This window comes from Protopterus annectens, chromosome 7.part0 (genome assembly GCF_019279795.1).
Source record: "Protopterus annectens isolate FY-2018-M chromosome 7.part0, PAN1.0, whole genome shotgun sequence".
NCBI classification, from domain to species: Eukaryota; Metazoa; Chordata; order Ceratodontiformes; family Protopteridae; genus Protopterus; species Protopterus annectens.
Window position 1 is genome coordinate 1,541,313,451 of NC_056739.1, and position 15,063 is coordinate 1,541,328,513.

Below are 15,063 nucleotides of genomic sequence, written 5' to 3' on the forward strand. Positions count from 1 at the left end.
TGGACAAGTCAAAAATTATTCCTCTTTCCTGGAGAAGACAAGCAGCAAATGTTGGTAAAAAAACACAGCAAAAACTGCATACAAGCACTTTGGCAGACTCTCAACTGTAAAATAAACAATTTTTCCACAAAAATATGTTTTCAGTTAGTTTACAATACTATCCAACTGACAGAAAGAAATTATACACTCCATTAAATAACAACACTCCTAGCTTTAAATAACTTTCCTGAATAGGAATTAATAAAATATCAACCCAATTTAAGAAACTGGAAGTTTTTTTCCCCAACGGGAACTTGTCTGCCCAGCAAAGAATATCACAAGCAGACCTCCAATTCTCAAAAGCCTCAGAAGAGAGTAATCTTCAGTGGTAGTAAAGATCTAAAGGGCTTTGTCCCCAAACTTGCCTTTTAGTCAGCACAGGTCAAGCTATTTGAGAGTTTGGGCACACAGAAGGCACCCTAAAGCTTGGATAGCTGGCCAGCTGTTACATCCTTGACAGGATATAACCCTTATAGCTAATACTATTGGAGCAGTAATCAATATGAAGAACACATACAAGTTTAGAAAACCTTACATCACAAAAATGAAAAAAAAAAAAAAATATATATATATATATATATATATATATATATATATATATATATACACACGTGTGTGTGTGTGTGTATACATATATATATATATATATATATATATATATATATATATATATATGGATCTAGGATGCTTGCTCGAGTGAACAAATGACCGAAACCCAAAAGGCCAGGCATACTTACGAGAAAGCACTTTTCACCAAAGAAGCACCTTTGTGTAAGTATGCCTGTTGCTGAGGCTGTACTATGGTGCGGGTAAGGGATATTTCCCTTTTCACCACTGTAGTGCAGTCTCAGAGGGAGAATATTAAAGTGGGGGGGGGTGCAGGGGGGCTAAGCCCCTGTGCTAAAATGTAAATGTAGTGTTTTATTTTTTTTTTTGTAACACGCTTTAACGAAAGCACTTTTTCGATAAAAGTGCTTTTGTTAAAGTGTGTGCAGTTATTATGGATTCAGACGTTTGCTCACTTGAGCAAACGTCCTAGATCCATATATATATATATATATATATATATATATATATATATATATATATAGATACACACACACACACACACACACACACACACACAATTATGTACATATGCATGTGTCAAAGACGCAATGTAAAACCTGTAGACTATGATGAATGATACTGAAAAAACTCTGCTACAAAAAAGTAATTTATATTTGCTTCTAAAAAGGAAGATGTAACATGTGGGGCCTCTTTCTTTGAATTATTGGTGCTACCAGTATGTTGATCATTTAGTCTGGTTTCCACTTTGCTAAATAGATTCAACAACTGTGTTTGATGGGAGGGAGGTTCAGAAAAATCACGTAAAGAGGTAAATCAAGCATGAAAATAAGAATGTACTTTCAAAAGTAGGTACATCATGTGAACGGGTAAATAAGTATGTATCTCCAAAACAGGTACAGGTGAGAGGTCTGCTGTAAACTGAGTTTCTAAAGGGTATTAAAGTATTGTTGCTAGTTGCCAGATTTAATTTGCTATAAACAAACAAGTTCCACAAGGGGCAAATACCTCTTTACAAGCAACCCTGAAGCACTTTCTGTTATACTGTGAAGGAACCAAGCCCTGGTATATAAGTTAAACTTTTTAACAGACTGCAATTTTAACCCTATGTACTACACTTCCAGGTTTGCCAGAAATTGTATGGTTGTTTCTTTGTAGCTTTACTAAATGTAAATATTATGTGAATAATTTTTTCAATGTGCACTATATTGGACACCAACTTTTAAACTATTGCTCTGTCTTTTGCAGCATTTGATCAAGAAGGATAACTTCAGTCTCCAAACTCAAACTTTCCATACAGCCATTACAAAACGACTTTGTGGTGCAGGAACAGTATCATACTGTATTAGGTGGTGCCATAAGAATGTTGCATATTCTCAGAAAAAAATATTTAAAACGACTGTTTGTGGTGCTGGAACAGTATCATACTGTATTAGGTGGTACCATAAGAATGTTGCGTATTCCCAGAAAAAAATATTTATAGCTTTCAGAGTTAGATATTTTTAGTGTCACCAGCCTTTTTCACATAAATTCAGCATCTTCTGATATGTTGATGCAAAATGTACAAAATTCCTATTTCTGAAAACAACATAATGCAGATGCATAGTTTACAGCTGAAATTAGCTACATGGGGATGTGCATGGCACAGATACTAGATGCTGGTTGAAAGATCAAGAATAATAACTTAGCTTAGAAAAGTGAAATGTAACCACTGCTGTTATAACTGAGTTGCACTTTTATTTTCAAAGTCGTAGGGGTCGCACTTTCCGACCTCACATTACCAATAGAGAGCTATAGATTTTGAAAGGTTTATAGGGAATGTGCTCTTTGGGCTCATACCTCCAAAAGTCCACTGGTATTTAGTAATATATGGCCCATGCTCACCCCTCATGTCTTAACTGCTTTCTTAAAGTGGGCTCTAAATTTAGATAATTACATAAAATAAACATAGTAGTATAAGCACAATACAACAGATCAGTTTCTGTCAATTACCATCTGCACAAAAAAAATCATTAATATTTTACATTACAACTTTATTCTGATAATGAAGCAGCCTGACTTAAAAAATATTATCATACTTTCAATTAAACAGTGAAAAAGTGTTGCTGCGATGATGAACAGTCCTGATTTAAGAGGTTTGTTAAAATAAGTTACATTCTAATTAATGCAAAACAACAGGCACAACTACTTCAGAGTGTAACTAGTAGTTTCTGAAAACTGGAAAGCAGCTAACAAATTCTATCCATCTGTTGCTTTTAACATAATACATGCATCACGATCAAGCAACCAGCAGAAACATTGACTATTACATCTCCAAAATCTCGAAATCTGGAAAACTATTCCTCACCCAGTCAAAGAAATATATAAACTACCAATCTTCAAAACACAGCTCAGACAACACCTAAACAATAACTGGCTATGCTATTGCTCCAAACCTGGTTAGGTCCTAACTACGTTCCATAAAATAACCTGTTCTAACAGTTATTTATCTAAGTCTGTTACCAAACTATTTTAATCCTTGCTAAATCTCCTTCCTTAATCTCTCTTCCCATCTTCAACTACCTTATATTCTCCCACTAATCATGTCATACTCAACACCTACACATACTTTTTATCACATAAGACCGCCCTGTTTAGCACTACCATCTATCCTAAAATCTCTAACCTACATAATACACATCTTCTTAAGTATGTCTTTTCTCTCCCATCTCTCTTTCTCTGTTAATTTCTCACTTTCTCTACTAATTCACCACTTTTTCTTCATCTTCACTCTCTCCATAATAAACTTCTACCCATGACTTCTCCACATCCTTAACAACTTTCATGCTAGTCTCATGACTGCCTGCTTACCTCATAGGTTCATAGGCAAGCACCAGGTTAGCTGCCACTGCGGTCCATTTTAAACCTAGCCAGTTTCCCTTTTTATATGCCATTTGGTTAGAAAATGGCCTTACCCATCCCATGATTAATAATTATATATCATCCTAATGAAAACAACTGTGATCATACCACAGATAATTTGAGGGGACCCATGCATGGGATAAAGCATTTAGGAGCTGTCTCTGTCCATTAGTAGCACAGGGAGCAGTCCTGGAGTAAATTTTCTACTACCCATCCATACATCCTAGTTGTGCTTGAATATGGACAGGGATGATCTTTGTTTTATGTAGATGGGGAGTCTGTTCAGAGCAGTAGTATCCTCTGCGAGATATACCTGTCCTTTCAAACTGTTCTGTTGATGTTGCAGAAGAGATTAAAATCCCTAGACTGACTATTTTTGATGCCATTTGACTTGCTGATGTGCAGCAGACCCATTAGTATTGGGACAGAGGATGCCTTGTATACTGACACAGTTCACTTGCCAGCAGTCAGTAGGATACCTAGTATAGTGACAGGACATTGATTCGGTCCATACAGGACATGTTATTTAGGCCTTGTATCCTTTTAGTAAGGCTTCTCTGCAGGCATTCCAGATGTTGTATAGGTTCATAGGTTCGTACTAGGCTATCTGCCCTAGGGCATTTATAAGCCTAGCCAGAGTGTATGTGGCTTACACCACCCCTTAGGATGAGAACACTACGCCCTTTTAGGGTTTAGTTTACTATGCCTCTGTCTAGCAGTGACACAGAGATGACCCCCGGGGTAAACCTACGATCTCCCATCCACTCGTCGAGATTTCTCTTGAATAGAGTCAGTGAGGGGCTCTGCCTAACATGGACTGGGATTCTGTTCCAGAGTGTAGGCTATTATTCTCAATGACTGGCCTAATGAGGGCTCATTCTTTGAAACTGTCTCTTTTGTTCTGCCAAACCTATAAAATCCTACATCAGCTACATTAATATTTGCTTTAATTTACTTTGTACCCATTTTTATCTACTTGTACAGCACCTGAGAGTTATGTCGTTTTGTGAATCAAGTATGCTTTCTGATAATATTGTATTTGTGAATCATGTATGCTTTCTGTTTCTAATTTGAATTATTCGCAAAATTAATTGTACTCATTTCTTGTAAACTTTAAATGTGGAGCTTTTCTCCCTGGGTGTCTTCAGAAAATGGGATCATACCCTTTCAGACTTTTCTGGTCAACAAATACAAATAAATAAATACATAAAATAAATGAAAACATATTTAGGAATTGTTCATTATCCTATATACAAATATACACATGCAAACATAAGTAAAATAAATAGAATAAAATAAATAAAAATATAATTTTATAACATATAAATACTTATATAGACAAGAAACATCTTACTTAACTGAAATCTTTTCCCACAGCTTTCGGATCGCTTTATCTTTCAGCCCCTCAAGAATGAACAAATGAATTTTGCCATCCATTAAATGAAAACCAGTAACAACATCTAGTTCCACGCTTTCTTTTTGATCAAGGCTCAGTCTGTATGTAGAAAGAACATTTTCAGTTGCATATTTAGGATATGTACTCAGCTGAAGGGCTGCAGCATTAATTTCATTTATATCTACCAAAAGATCTTGTAGAAATGTTTGGTTGTTGTAATCAAAAACATAGATAATGCGATTGAATGGGCACCTCATTTGTTTGCCTTCTACAGTACTGCTGTCTAAAAGTATAGGATGAGCAATATCAACTCTTAATTTTAGGTGGGATTCTGAATCCAAATAGCAGGCAGCAGGTAAAAGAGCACTTTTACGGCTATCATTAATACTTAAAGCGCCTGCTCGACTCCCACCTCTTCCTTCTTTCTGAGACTCAGTCAGATCTGGATACATACAGTTATGTATAGGAACACGTATATTTAAATATTTTTCTCCATTAAGAAGTTCTGAGAAATCTACTTTGGCAATTCCATGCGGGTGCCAGTTTCTTTCTTTTTCTGTAAAAGGATTTAAGACTGTACATTTACTGCTTACAAGGCCAACATTACTCAGCTTCTCATCACTGGGATCAGTCCCAAACAAAGTTGTTTTTTGTGGAATATCTTCGGCCATACCATCTTGATCATGAACTTCAATCTCCATTGCTGGCCCTTGAAAATACTCCCAGAGTTCACCCGTATTGATAATTCCTGTGAAAATTACGTTAACGTCATTGAAATAAACATGGGTTCCATGTGCTCTGCCTCGAGTCTGATGATAAGGTTGATTAAAAAATTTGTACTTGCAGTAAACTGGTAAATATTTTTCCTGTAGTCAAAGAAATGAGAAAAAAGTCACATCTGTATTGAAAATACATACCATACATCAGCAAAGTCACTTGCTACTTATTAAGATAATATCTGTGTGGCAAAATAGAATAGCAGAAAGTCCACTTATGCAAGGGTACTCACCTTAACAGCAGGTCTTTAAGGATGAAGTTACTGTGGCAGTAAATCATGACATATGAGCTTACTTGGATGTGAAATTGTGGTAATCTGTTTTTTCCCATAGCTATAGTCATCCTTCTGCATAGACCAATGTTATTTTTTTGCCAGATTTAGTTATATCAGTTGACATGTATCAATGTTCATCATATTGATCACTGTTGCAGTAGCCTTAGCTATATGGGTTATATTCTTCCAAGGCTATAACAGCTGGCCAGCTTCCAAAACTCCAGGGCACCATTCATGTACGCAAACCATCAGTCAGCTTGAGCTGTGCTGACTGAAAATAAAGGTTTGGGTGTTAAGACCTTCTAAGCTTTCCTGCCACTGAAGAGATTGCTCCCTTGTGGACTTGAGAGGACCGATGATCGGTTGTGCTGTTCCACTTCTGGGCAGAGAACCCCCCCCCCCCTTTGAGAAAAAACCTTCCACATTTTAAAACTGTTGTCTTACTGCACTTTTCTGTTTAGGGAAAGTTATTTTTAAGCTAGGAGTTTGTACTGTCACAAGACTTAACTGCACTTATAAAATGGGAGTGCACTTTTTCCGGTCAATTTTAAAAGTTCTTTAAAGTAATTGAAAATCATTTTTTTTCTGTGAAGAATTTCTGTTTATTTTTCTTTTTGTTGCTAAGTGTTTTAAAGTGCGTTTTACTGTGTGTTGTGTGAAAAAGGTGACTTTTAAAAAAACTTTAAAATTTTACTGGCACTTGTTGCTTGTTTTCCCAGGAAAGATGCATTTTTCAGCTTGACTATGGAACAAACTACTGGTCCCACTGTTGTTACTTCCTTCAGCCACAAAATGAAAAAGCTACACAAACAGCCTTTGTCACCACAGCAGGCTAGCAATCTACCTCAACTGTAGGTGGATAACTCTGCTCTGGCCATACCTTTTTCCTCAGAGCACTCATTTTTCACTCTTGTTCCTTCCGGTGCTGCACCTACAGCCACTATGGACTGGGGGGGGGGGGTTAGTCATGTCCTCCACAACTGTTGAGACCCTCTCTTGTCGGTCCTGGGAGAAAAAACAAGGACCTCTGTTTAGTTAGAATGGTGTGCCCATCCATGGAGAAGCTGCTGTTGCCATTAATAACATTGTTGGCACCATTTTTCCTGTCAAAAAAACATAAAACTAACATGTATCTACTCCTCTTCAAATTTCTTTAGACAGGAGTATTTAACTGGGATGGCCTGAGGGTTTAATTTGGGCTACTGAGTCTTCTTATAAGGTGGCTTTTAGTAAAAGAAAGATGAATACCTCTTTTCCTGAAGAGATTCAAGGAAGGAAGATGAAGGAACAAATACAGGGTTTTTACCTCAGTTTTCTGATTCTGACTCAGAGGAGAGCTCAGTTTCTGATTCTCCCTGTGAGTTTTTCTCTTTCTCTCAGACTATTTCCAGAATATGCTCGGGCTTTCAGTGGGAGAACATTGAGGTTTCACAATTCCTAATAAAATACTATCAGCTGTTACAAAAGCAATTTCCAGAACCTTCACTCATTCTCCCAGTTCTGTCAGCTTTGGAGAATGTGTATGTCACTGCCTGCAATCTTCCTGGTAGTCAGCCTGCTACCCCTAAAAAGGCAGATAGAATGTATAAAGTTCCTCAGGGTGTATGGAGTTCCTCAGTCTTTTAAGTTTTTATAAACTCTTTCCAAACCTGACTAAGCAGCTGTAACTTTAGTTCATCATACTGCTGCTAAACATTTGGTTAATTCCAATCCTACTCTTTCTGACTAGGATATGAAGTTTATTGATAAGTATGGGAAAAAAGTGTATGTTTCTGCAACTTTGATTTTCAGAACTTTGAATCGTCAAGTTCATATGTTAATGTTTATTCTGACTGATTGTGAAAGTATGAGGAAGGGTTTGGCTGGACTTTCTTTTTGTGAGGAAAAATCTGCTTTAAATAATTTAGTTTCTTCTACTGTACAAGTCACTACTCATTGTTTGTAGCATGTGTATGACTCAGTTGATACTTCTTCCAGGGCTATGGTCACTGGTACTATGTTGCGGAGGTTTGCCTGCCTGCAATTTCAGAACCTCCCAGACGATGTGAAAATGAGATTTTAAATTCTCCTTTGCAAAGAGATTTAGGTTTTGGCTCCTCTGCTGCAGAGTGACCAAAAAGCGTGATTAAAAGGGTAAATTGATTCATGGAATCTCTAATATTTTTCAGCCCTCCTTTTCCAAACTTACTAAATAATTCTCTAGCCACTCACCCAATTTTGGCAAAAGACAATCTCAACAAAATGCTGGTAAACAGATATTTAAGGAGAAATGGCAGGGTGTTCCAAAAAGAATTCAGGAAACCCCCAAAACCAAGGACAGTCTTACAAGTCAGAATGACTATTTATGGGACCTTGCCCCCCCCCCCCCCCAACACACACATACACAACCTGGTAATCCTTTTTTCGTTTTAGAAAGTCTGAATCTCCACTTTTCTATTTGGCATTAGATGGAGGTCATTTGTCTAGGTTATACATGGCAGTGGGAGGAAATCCCTCCTTGCCCAGGGGTATTTCCTCATCCAAAACTGAGAAAAACACACTTTATAATAGCAAAGCTTTCGGATAAAATCCTTCCTCAATACTAATACAAACAAATCTAAAAACCAAATGGTTTAAATACAGGTCAATGAAGTCACATGACCAGCAGTCCAAAAATCATGTGACCACAAGTATATAAAACAAAATCATTAAAATTAGAAAAATTAGAAAAAACATTAGAAAAAACATAACATTATCGCAACCTAGTATGTTGCAATTTAACAAGGACAGGTTTCAGGGTAATCATATTATTTAAACCTGGAAAATGGTCAGAATTCAACCTAAGAATCCATTCATACTCTTTTAATTCAAGTAAATTACCACTATCACCACCTCTGGCAGAAGGCCGTATTACATCAATAACTCTAAAAGAGAATCTATGATCAATACCTGAATCAATTATGTGCTTATACAAGGCATTACTGTCAATGGTCCTTCTAATCTCTGATTTGTGTTCAATGATGCGTTCTTTTAGCTTTCTAGTGGTCTTACCCACATAGAATGCAGTACATTTCACACAATTAGCTAAGTATACCACATTAGATGTAACACAAGTGGTAGAAAAATTAAACTGATAAACTTTACCACTAATAGGATGTTTGAACTTATCACTGTAACCAACCACAATATCAGAACAGCAGGAACAATTCAAACAACCATACGTACCGGGCTTAGTGGTAGAAGTCCTCTCTACAGGTCTAAAAAAATCTTTGTAACATAACATACTCTTCAAGGTCTTCATATTTCTATATGAGAAAAAGGGCCTGTCACCAAGAATGTCTTCAATCTCACTAGAGGCCATTAGTACAACCCAATTCCTCTGGATTATTTGTTTTACAAAACAAGTCAAGGTATTATAACTAGTAAGATACCTAGTACATACTTTTGAACATTCTAGGTTAACAGAACCATCTATCCATACTAGTATTCACAAAAAGGAGGTAAACTCTGATAGATACATTAATTATTCCAGCATGCATGCCCCACATGTCTTTAAGGGGATTGTGACTTCACAGTTTAATAGAGTTAGTAGATTAAATACTGATGATGCTACATTTAATTTACAGTTGGATGAGATGTCCAAAGAGTTTCTGGATAGTGGTTATGATTCTAAACTAGTTTTAGATTTAAAAAATAAAGTTTTAGCTAATAGGAAGACAATATTGAAGCCGCTTTTTCTTGGGGATGATGTTGGTTCTGTTAACCTAGAATGTTCAAAAGTTGATACAGGTATTGAGCATAGATTCTCTTTTAGAGTTATTGATGTAATACGGCCTTCTGCCAGAGGTGGTGATAGTGGTAATTTACTTGAATTAAAAGAGTATGAATGGATTCTTAGGTTGAATTCTGACCATTTTCCAGGTTTAAATAATATGATTACCCTGAAACTAGTTCTTGTTAAATTGCAACATACTAGGTTGCAATAATGTTATGTTTTTTCTAATGTTTTTTCTAATTTTTCTAATTTTAATGATTTTGTTTTATATACTTGTGGTCACATGATTTTTGGACTGCTGGTCATGTGACTTCATTGACCTGTATTTAAACCATTTGGTTTTTAGATTTGTTTGTATTGGTATTGAGGAAGGATTTTATCCGAAAGCTTTGCTATTATAAAGTGTGTTTTTCTCAGTTTTGGTTGTTATTCATATTTCCTTGCAGCTTGTTCTTTTGTATTTCCTCATCCACCAGACTAGACTGCCTTATTTTCCCTGTCCTTCAAAAAACGCTGTCCCAGGGAGTGCTAGAATCAGTTCTGACTTTGCAGGTTGGGAAAGTTTTTTATTTAAGGGTGTTTTTAGTGCCAAAAAAAGGAAGAAGTTTAGAGACCAGTTCTGAATCTTTCTTTTCTAAACCTGTTTGTGGTAGTAACCAAGTCAAAAATGTTGTCACTTTACAACTTGTTACCTCTTTTTCCCCATTTAAGTTTCCTGGTAACACTAAATTTAAAAGATGATTACCATCACATCCAAATTCATCCAGACTGCAGGCATTTCTTTAGGTTCTGTGTGTCTAGATCACATTATCAGTTCTCTGCTTTACCCTTTCATCTATTCACTGCCTCAAAACTGTTCACAAAGTGTTCAACTCATGCTATAGCTCATTGCAGGCTACAGGCTATCCATATTTTCCATATTTAGATGACTTGCTTATTTCTGTAGAATCTTTTCCAAAGTGGCAGGAATCTCTCACTTGTGTGAGAGATCTTTTACACAAGCTGAAATTTTAGGACACCATTCAAACGTCTTTCTTGACCCCTTCACACAGGATTGTGTTCCTGGGGTGTTAGCTAAACACCTGAGTTCAAAGAACTTCTCTTCCAATGGAAAATACAGATCTTCATCTTGATCTATTTCTAAGGTTTTCCAGTAAGACTTTGGTCACTATGAGGGAATGCTTCAGGACTTTGGGTCTCATGGCATTTAAGATTCTCAAGATACCCCGGGCAAGACCCACATGAGAAAGATACAATGGTATCTGAAGCCTTTTTGGTCACAGCACCAACATCCTTTGTTTTTTCAAATCCCAGTGATGGGGGTTGTCAGAAGAGAAATCACTTGGTGGAGACAGCAAATGTCCCTAAAATCCAGGTCTCCCATTTTCCTACCCTGCCCCCTCCAAAGCAGTCACCACAGTCTCCTAGAACTGTGCTTGGGGACCACTGTCAGGAGTGATAAAAGTGCTAGGTGTGTGGGACACCAAGGACAGATGCAAGCATATAAACATAATAGAGATGCTTGCCTATTCAAGGCACTCAACTCTCTGAATCATCTTTGGTCCCAGGACCTGTTCAGGTTGTTACAGACAATACCACAGTCATTGTGGTACATCAACCAGCAAGGGGGAACCACATCATACCCCTTTTGCAGACTAACCATGTTAGCTTGGGAGATAGCTTCACAATACAATCTCACTCCACAGGCATCTTACATTCCATTATAGCAAAATTGTGTGGCCCTTTTCCTGCTCAGGAAACTATGTTTCTTGAGCAGGAAAAGGACACACTCTCATATACAGAAACTAGATTGGAGGGGTCTTCCAAGATCTGATTTATCAGTGGAGATTTCCTCAGGTAGACCTATTTGTCTCCTCTCTGAATAATCAGCTAGAAAGATTCTGCTGCAGGACTCCATGCAGGAAGGCCCAGAATACAGATTCTTTTTCTTGGACAGGAATGTTCCTGTATGCTTTTCAACCCTTTTCAGTGATATCCAGAATACCTCTGAAGATGCAGAAGGACTCCCGCAAGATCATTGAGGGGACTCACTTCTGGCTCAGGCAAAAGTGGTTCTCCCTTCTTTTGGAAATAGCCAGAGGCAATTATTACAAACTTCCTCACAGAACAGATCTACTCACACAACATCAGTGGTGTTTGATATATCCCAACCTCAACCAACTTCAACTGACTGACTGACTGGATGATAGGGTCTTAATTCCTTTCAGACACCTGTATACTGAAAAAATGCAGCAGGAACTAATAGAGGCAAGAAGGGCTGTTACTATAAAATCATACATTAGCAAATGAAAAGGTTGTCTATTTGGTGTCAACATCAGCACCTATTCAAGGCTAGTTGTTCTCTGTTTTTACAATATTTGTGTGAGTTACTATCCTATGGCCTTTCTTAGTACTCTATCAAATTTCATTTATCGGCCATTTTAGCATGTCTGCCCATGGATCCTCCACTTTCAATGCATTCTCATGTCAAAGTGTTTTTGAAAGGGGTATTGTATAATAGGCAGCTAAGAAAACTGGAGGCCCCTCCTTGGAATCTCAACTTTGTGTTAGAGAAACTAACACTTGCTCCATCTGAACCAGCTAAACTGGCTGACATGAAGTTCTTAACCTGGAAAACAGTTTTATTGATTTCTCTGACTTTTATGGCGAGCCAACTCTATCTCATTTTCCACAGAGGCAGGGTTTCTTTGAGAACTAATCCTTATTTTATGCCTAAAGTGGTATCATAGTTTACTTCAAGCCAAACTATACTACTTCACATTTTATTTTTCCTGAACCTAAAATTGAGGGAGAAAGGATACTCCATAACTTGGATGCCCAGAGACAGCTCAGGCACTGTCTTGACAGAGCTAATACTTTCAGATCTTCAGACCAATTACTCTGTTCTCAAGATGGTAAGAAAAACAGACAGCCTGTTTCAAAACAGACTCTTTCCAAATGGCTTTATAAGACTATTATCGTTTGTTATGCTCACCACAATAAAAAACTACTCAAGCAGGGTCAAGCCCCACTCTAGCAGGATCTTGGCTTCATCTATGGCTTTTTGGAAAGTTGTGGATTCTAGAAGTATTCTAGAAGCAGCAATGTGGTCCTCAATATTTATAAGGTATTATAAGCTTGATTATTCCTCTAGGTCTAAATCAGACTTTGTTAGCACCATTCTCCAGGGGCTCCTGGAGCCTTCCCCAAATGTAGTAATCTAGAGTAATCCACCAAAATAGGTTAGGCTACTGCAACAGTGATCAATACAATGAACATAGTACTGGTGTGCAAGTAAACATCATGTCAGCAGATGTTCGAATGATCAGTAATGCAGTAGCTCCTCCTTTCCTCCACTCCCCTTGTTCCTTAGTATGTTGTTTATGCCAGTGTGTGTGAAAGATATATATATTTTTGTTGTTCCTAGCATTGTCCTTTCAGGGCTTAGCCTGCTTCTCTCTGTTGGCATGAAAAGTCTGAAGAGCTTGGCTTTCAAATGTTCTTTTTAGTCAGCTCAGCTCCAGCTGACTAGGCACATGGAAGGTGCCCTAAAGCTTTGGAAGCTGGCCGGCTGTTATATCCTTCGTGGGACATAACCTATATAGTTAAGGGTACTGCAGCAGTGATCATTCGAACATCTACTGTTATGGTTAGTTTACTTACACAAGTGTACTTTCTTCTGGATTCTAAACATCAGCTTATGTCAATACGTAATTGTGTAGTTGTCCTAAGACAACTGTATGTAGCTTGCAAATAACTATGGACAGGGTATTCCTGAGCAATATCTATCCAGTAAAGGACAATAACAGCATAATTCAAAAATCTAAACAAATGCAGAGTGATGGGAAAGTACTCTTACTCCTACACTGACCTTTTTCACAAAGAAGAAGTGCTACAGTGAATGCTCTCACACAATGGACGTTTTCCTCAGGTTTGGATACTATAGCAGAAAATCAAGTGAGTTCTAAGCAACTGTGAGGAATCCATCCTGGTAAACAGTGATAGGATTCCTTGAACTGCAGGCATATCAAAACCATTCATGGCCTTTGACTGTGACTGTAGTTTGTAATGCTGTGTAAAAGTATGAATATTCATCCAAGTGACAGCTACACACAAGCTAGAAATGAAGGAGAGAGAAGACATGGGATACACAAAATGAAGGTATGAAGAGAGTTGTATATTTGTTCTTTCCAGCTTTCTCAATGAATTTTGGAATAAAAGCAAACTGAGGGAAAAGTCTAAAGGAGACATGGGGCCATTTTTGAATATCAGCATCCTTGTGACATTCACCCAAAGAGGGATGTGGGGAAAATGTTGCTATACTTAGCGCTAGAGATGTAAAGAAGTCGTAGCAAGGTTTCCTCCAGTGATAGAATATGCATTAAAGATAGACCAAGGGGCCACTCATGAGACATCAGTAAAAAGTGACTGGGCCTACTTCTAGATAATTTGCTTCCCCAGAAATGCGGTGGGCAATTTGAAAGTGGTTTATGGACATAGTTTATTACCATCCTGTAGACAGAAAGCACACGGTCCACAACTACAATGTCACTGCTTCTCAGAAGAGGCACTAAGACTAAATTTCTCCCTTCTTGATTAAATCAGAAACCACAGCTATGCTGTCATTATAGAAGATATCAAATTGAGGCAGGGAGTCCTGAAAAGCCTGTAATGTGAGAAGAACTGCCCTCATTTCACATGATGACATGCATACAGACCTTTGTCTATGACTATTTATTTTGGACAGTCGACCCTTAACAATGGCCACCCTACTTAATGGCAGGGGTATCCATGGTGACAGCCATTATAGGGTTGAGAACTTGGAGCTGACTGCCAAAAGTTAGGTATGGAGTGTGAAGCTACCATTTCAGTTGCAACTTGCAAGCCTTGGAAACTTTTGTGTTGTGTCATGGGATGTGTCACCTGTGACCACTGCCACTCGCCTGTAAAACATGGTATGATGAGCCATAAAAACATTTGCTGCTATGAGACTTAGAGCTTTGAGGCTTGGGAATGCCTTGGCTGTCTGGGACTAAATGATCTGAAGTACAAGATTTTGTAAGGGAAGAAATTTATCTGAGGGTAGAACAACTCAGTAGGTTAGAATATCCATGTGCATCCTATGAATGTGAAATGAAAGTTACGTACTTAACATAATGATAGAGTTGCGTAATCTGTGTTCATCCTTCCTCAACAGATGAGTTATTAGATCTGTCTAGGATCTAACGTTGGCCATTCTCAGACCTTGGAGTCCAAAGTTAATGCTTCTCCCCTTATCCATACTTCCCTGTAGGTAATAAGTTACCTCAGATGGAGGCTGCCCATAGCCTACAATAAAAAAATGTTATACCCTCC

At 37.7% G+C, this 15,063-nt stretch overlaps 1 protein-coding gene across 1 annotated transcript in view; it reads right to left on the reverse strand.

Annotated features, from left to right (window-relative positions):
* The window catches only part of CFAP92 (cilia and flagella associated protein 92 (putative)), a 1,173,156-nt gene that overhangs the window by 464,842 nt on the left and 693,251 nt on the right, over positions 1-15,063 (reverse strand). The window contains exon 10 of the mRNA XM_044078084.1: positions 4,862-5,769. Coding sequence (XP_043934019.1) covers positions 4,862-5,769 — 908 coding nt within the window. The remainder of the gene's footprint in view (positions 1-4,861; positions 5,770-15,063) is intronic.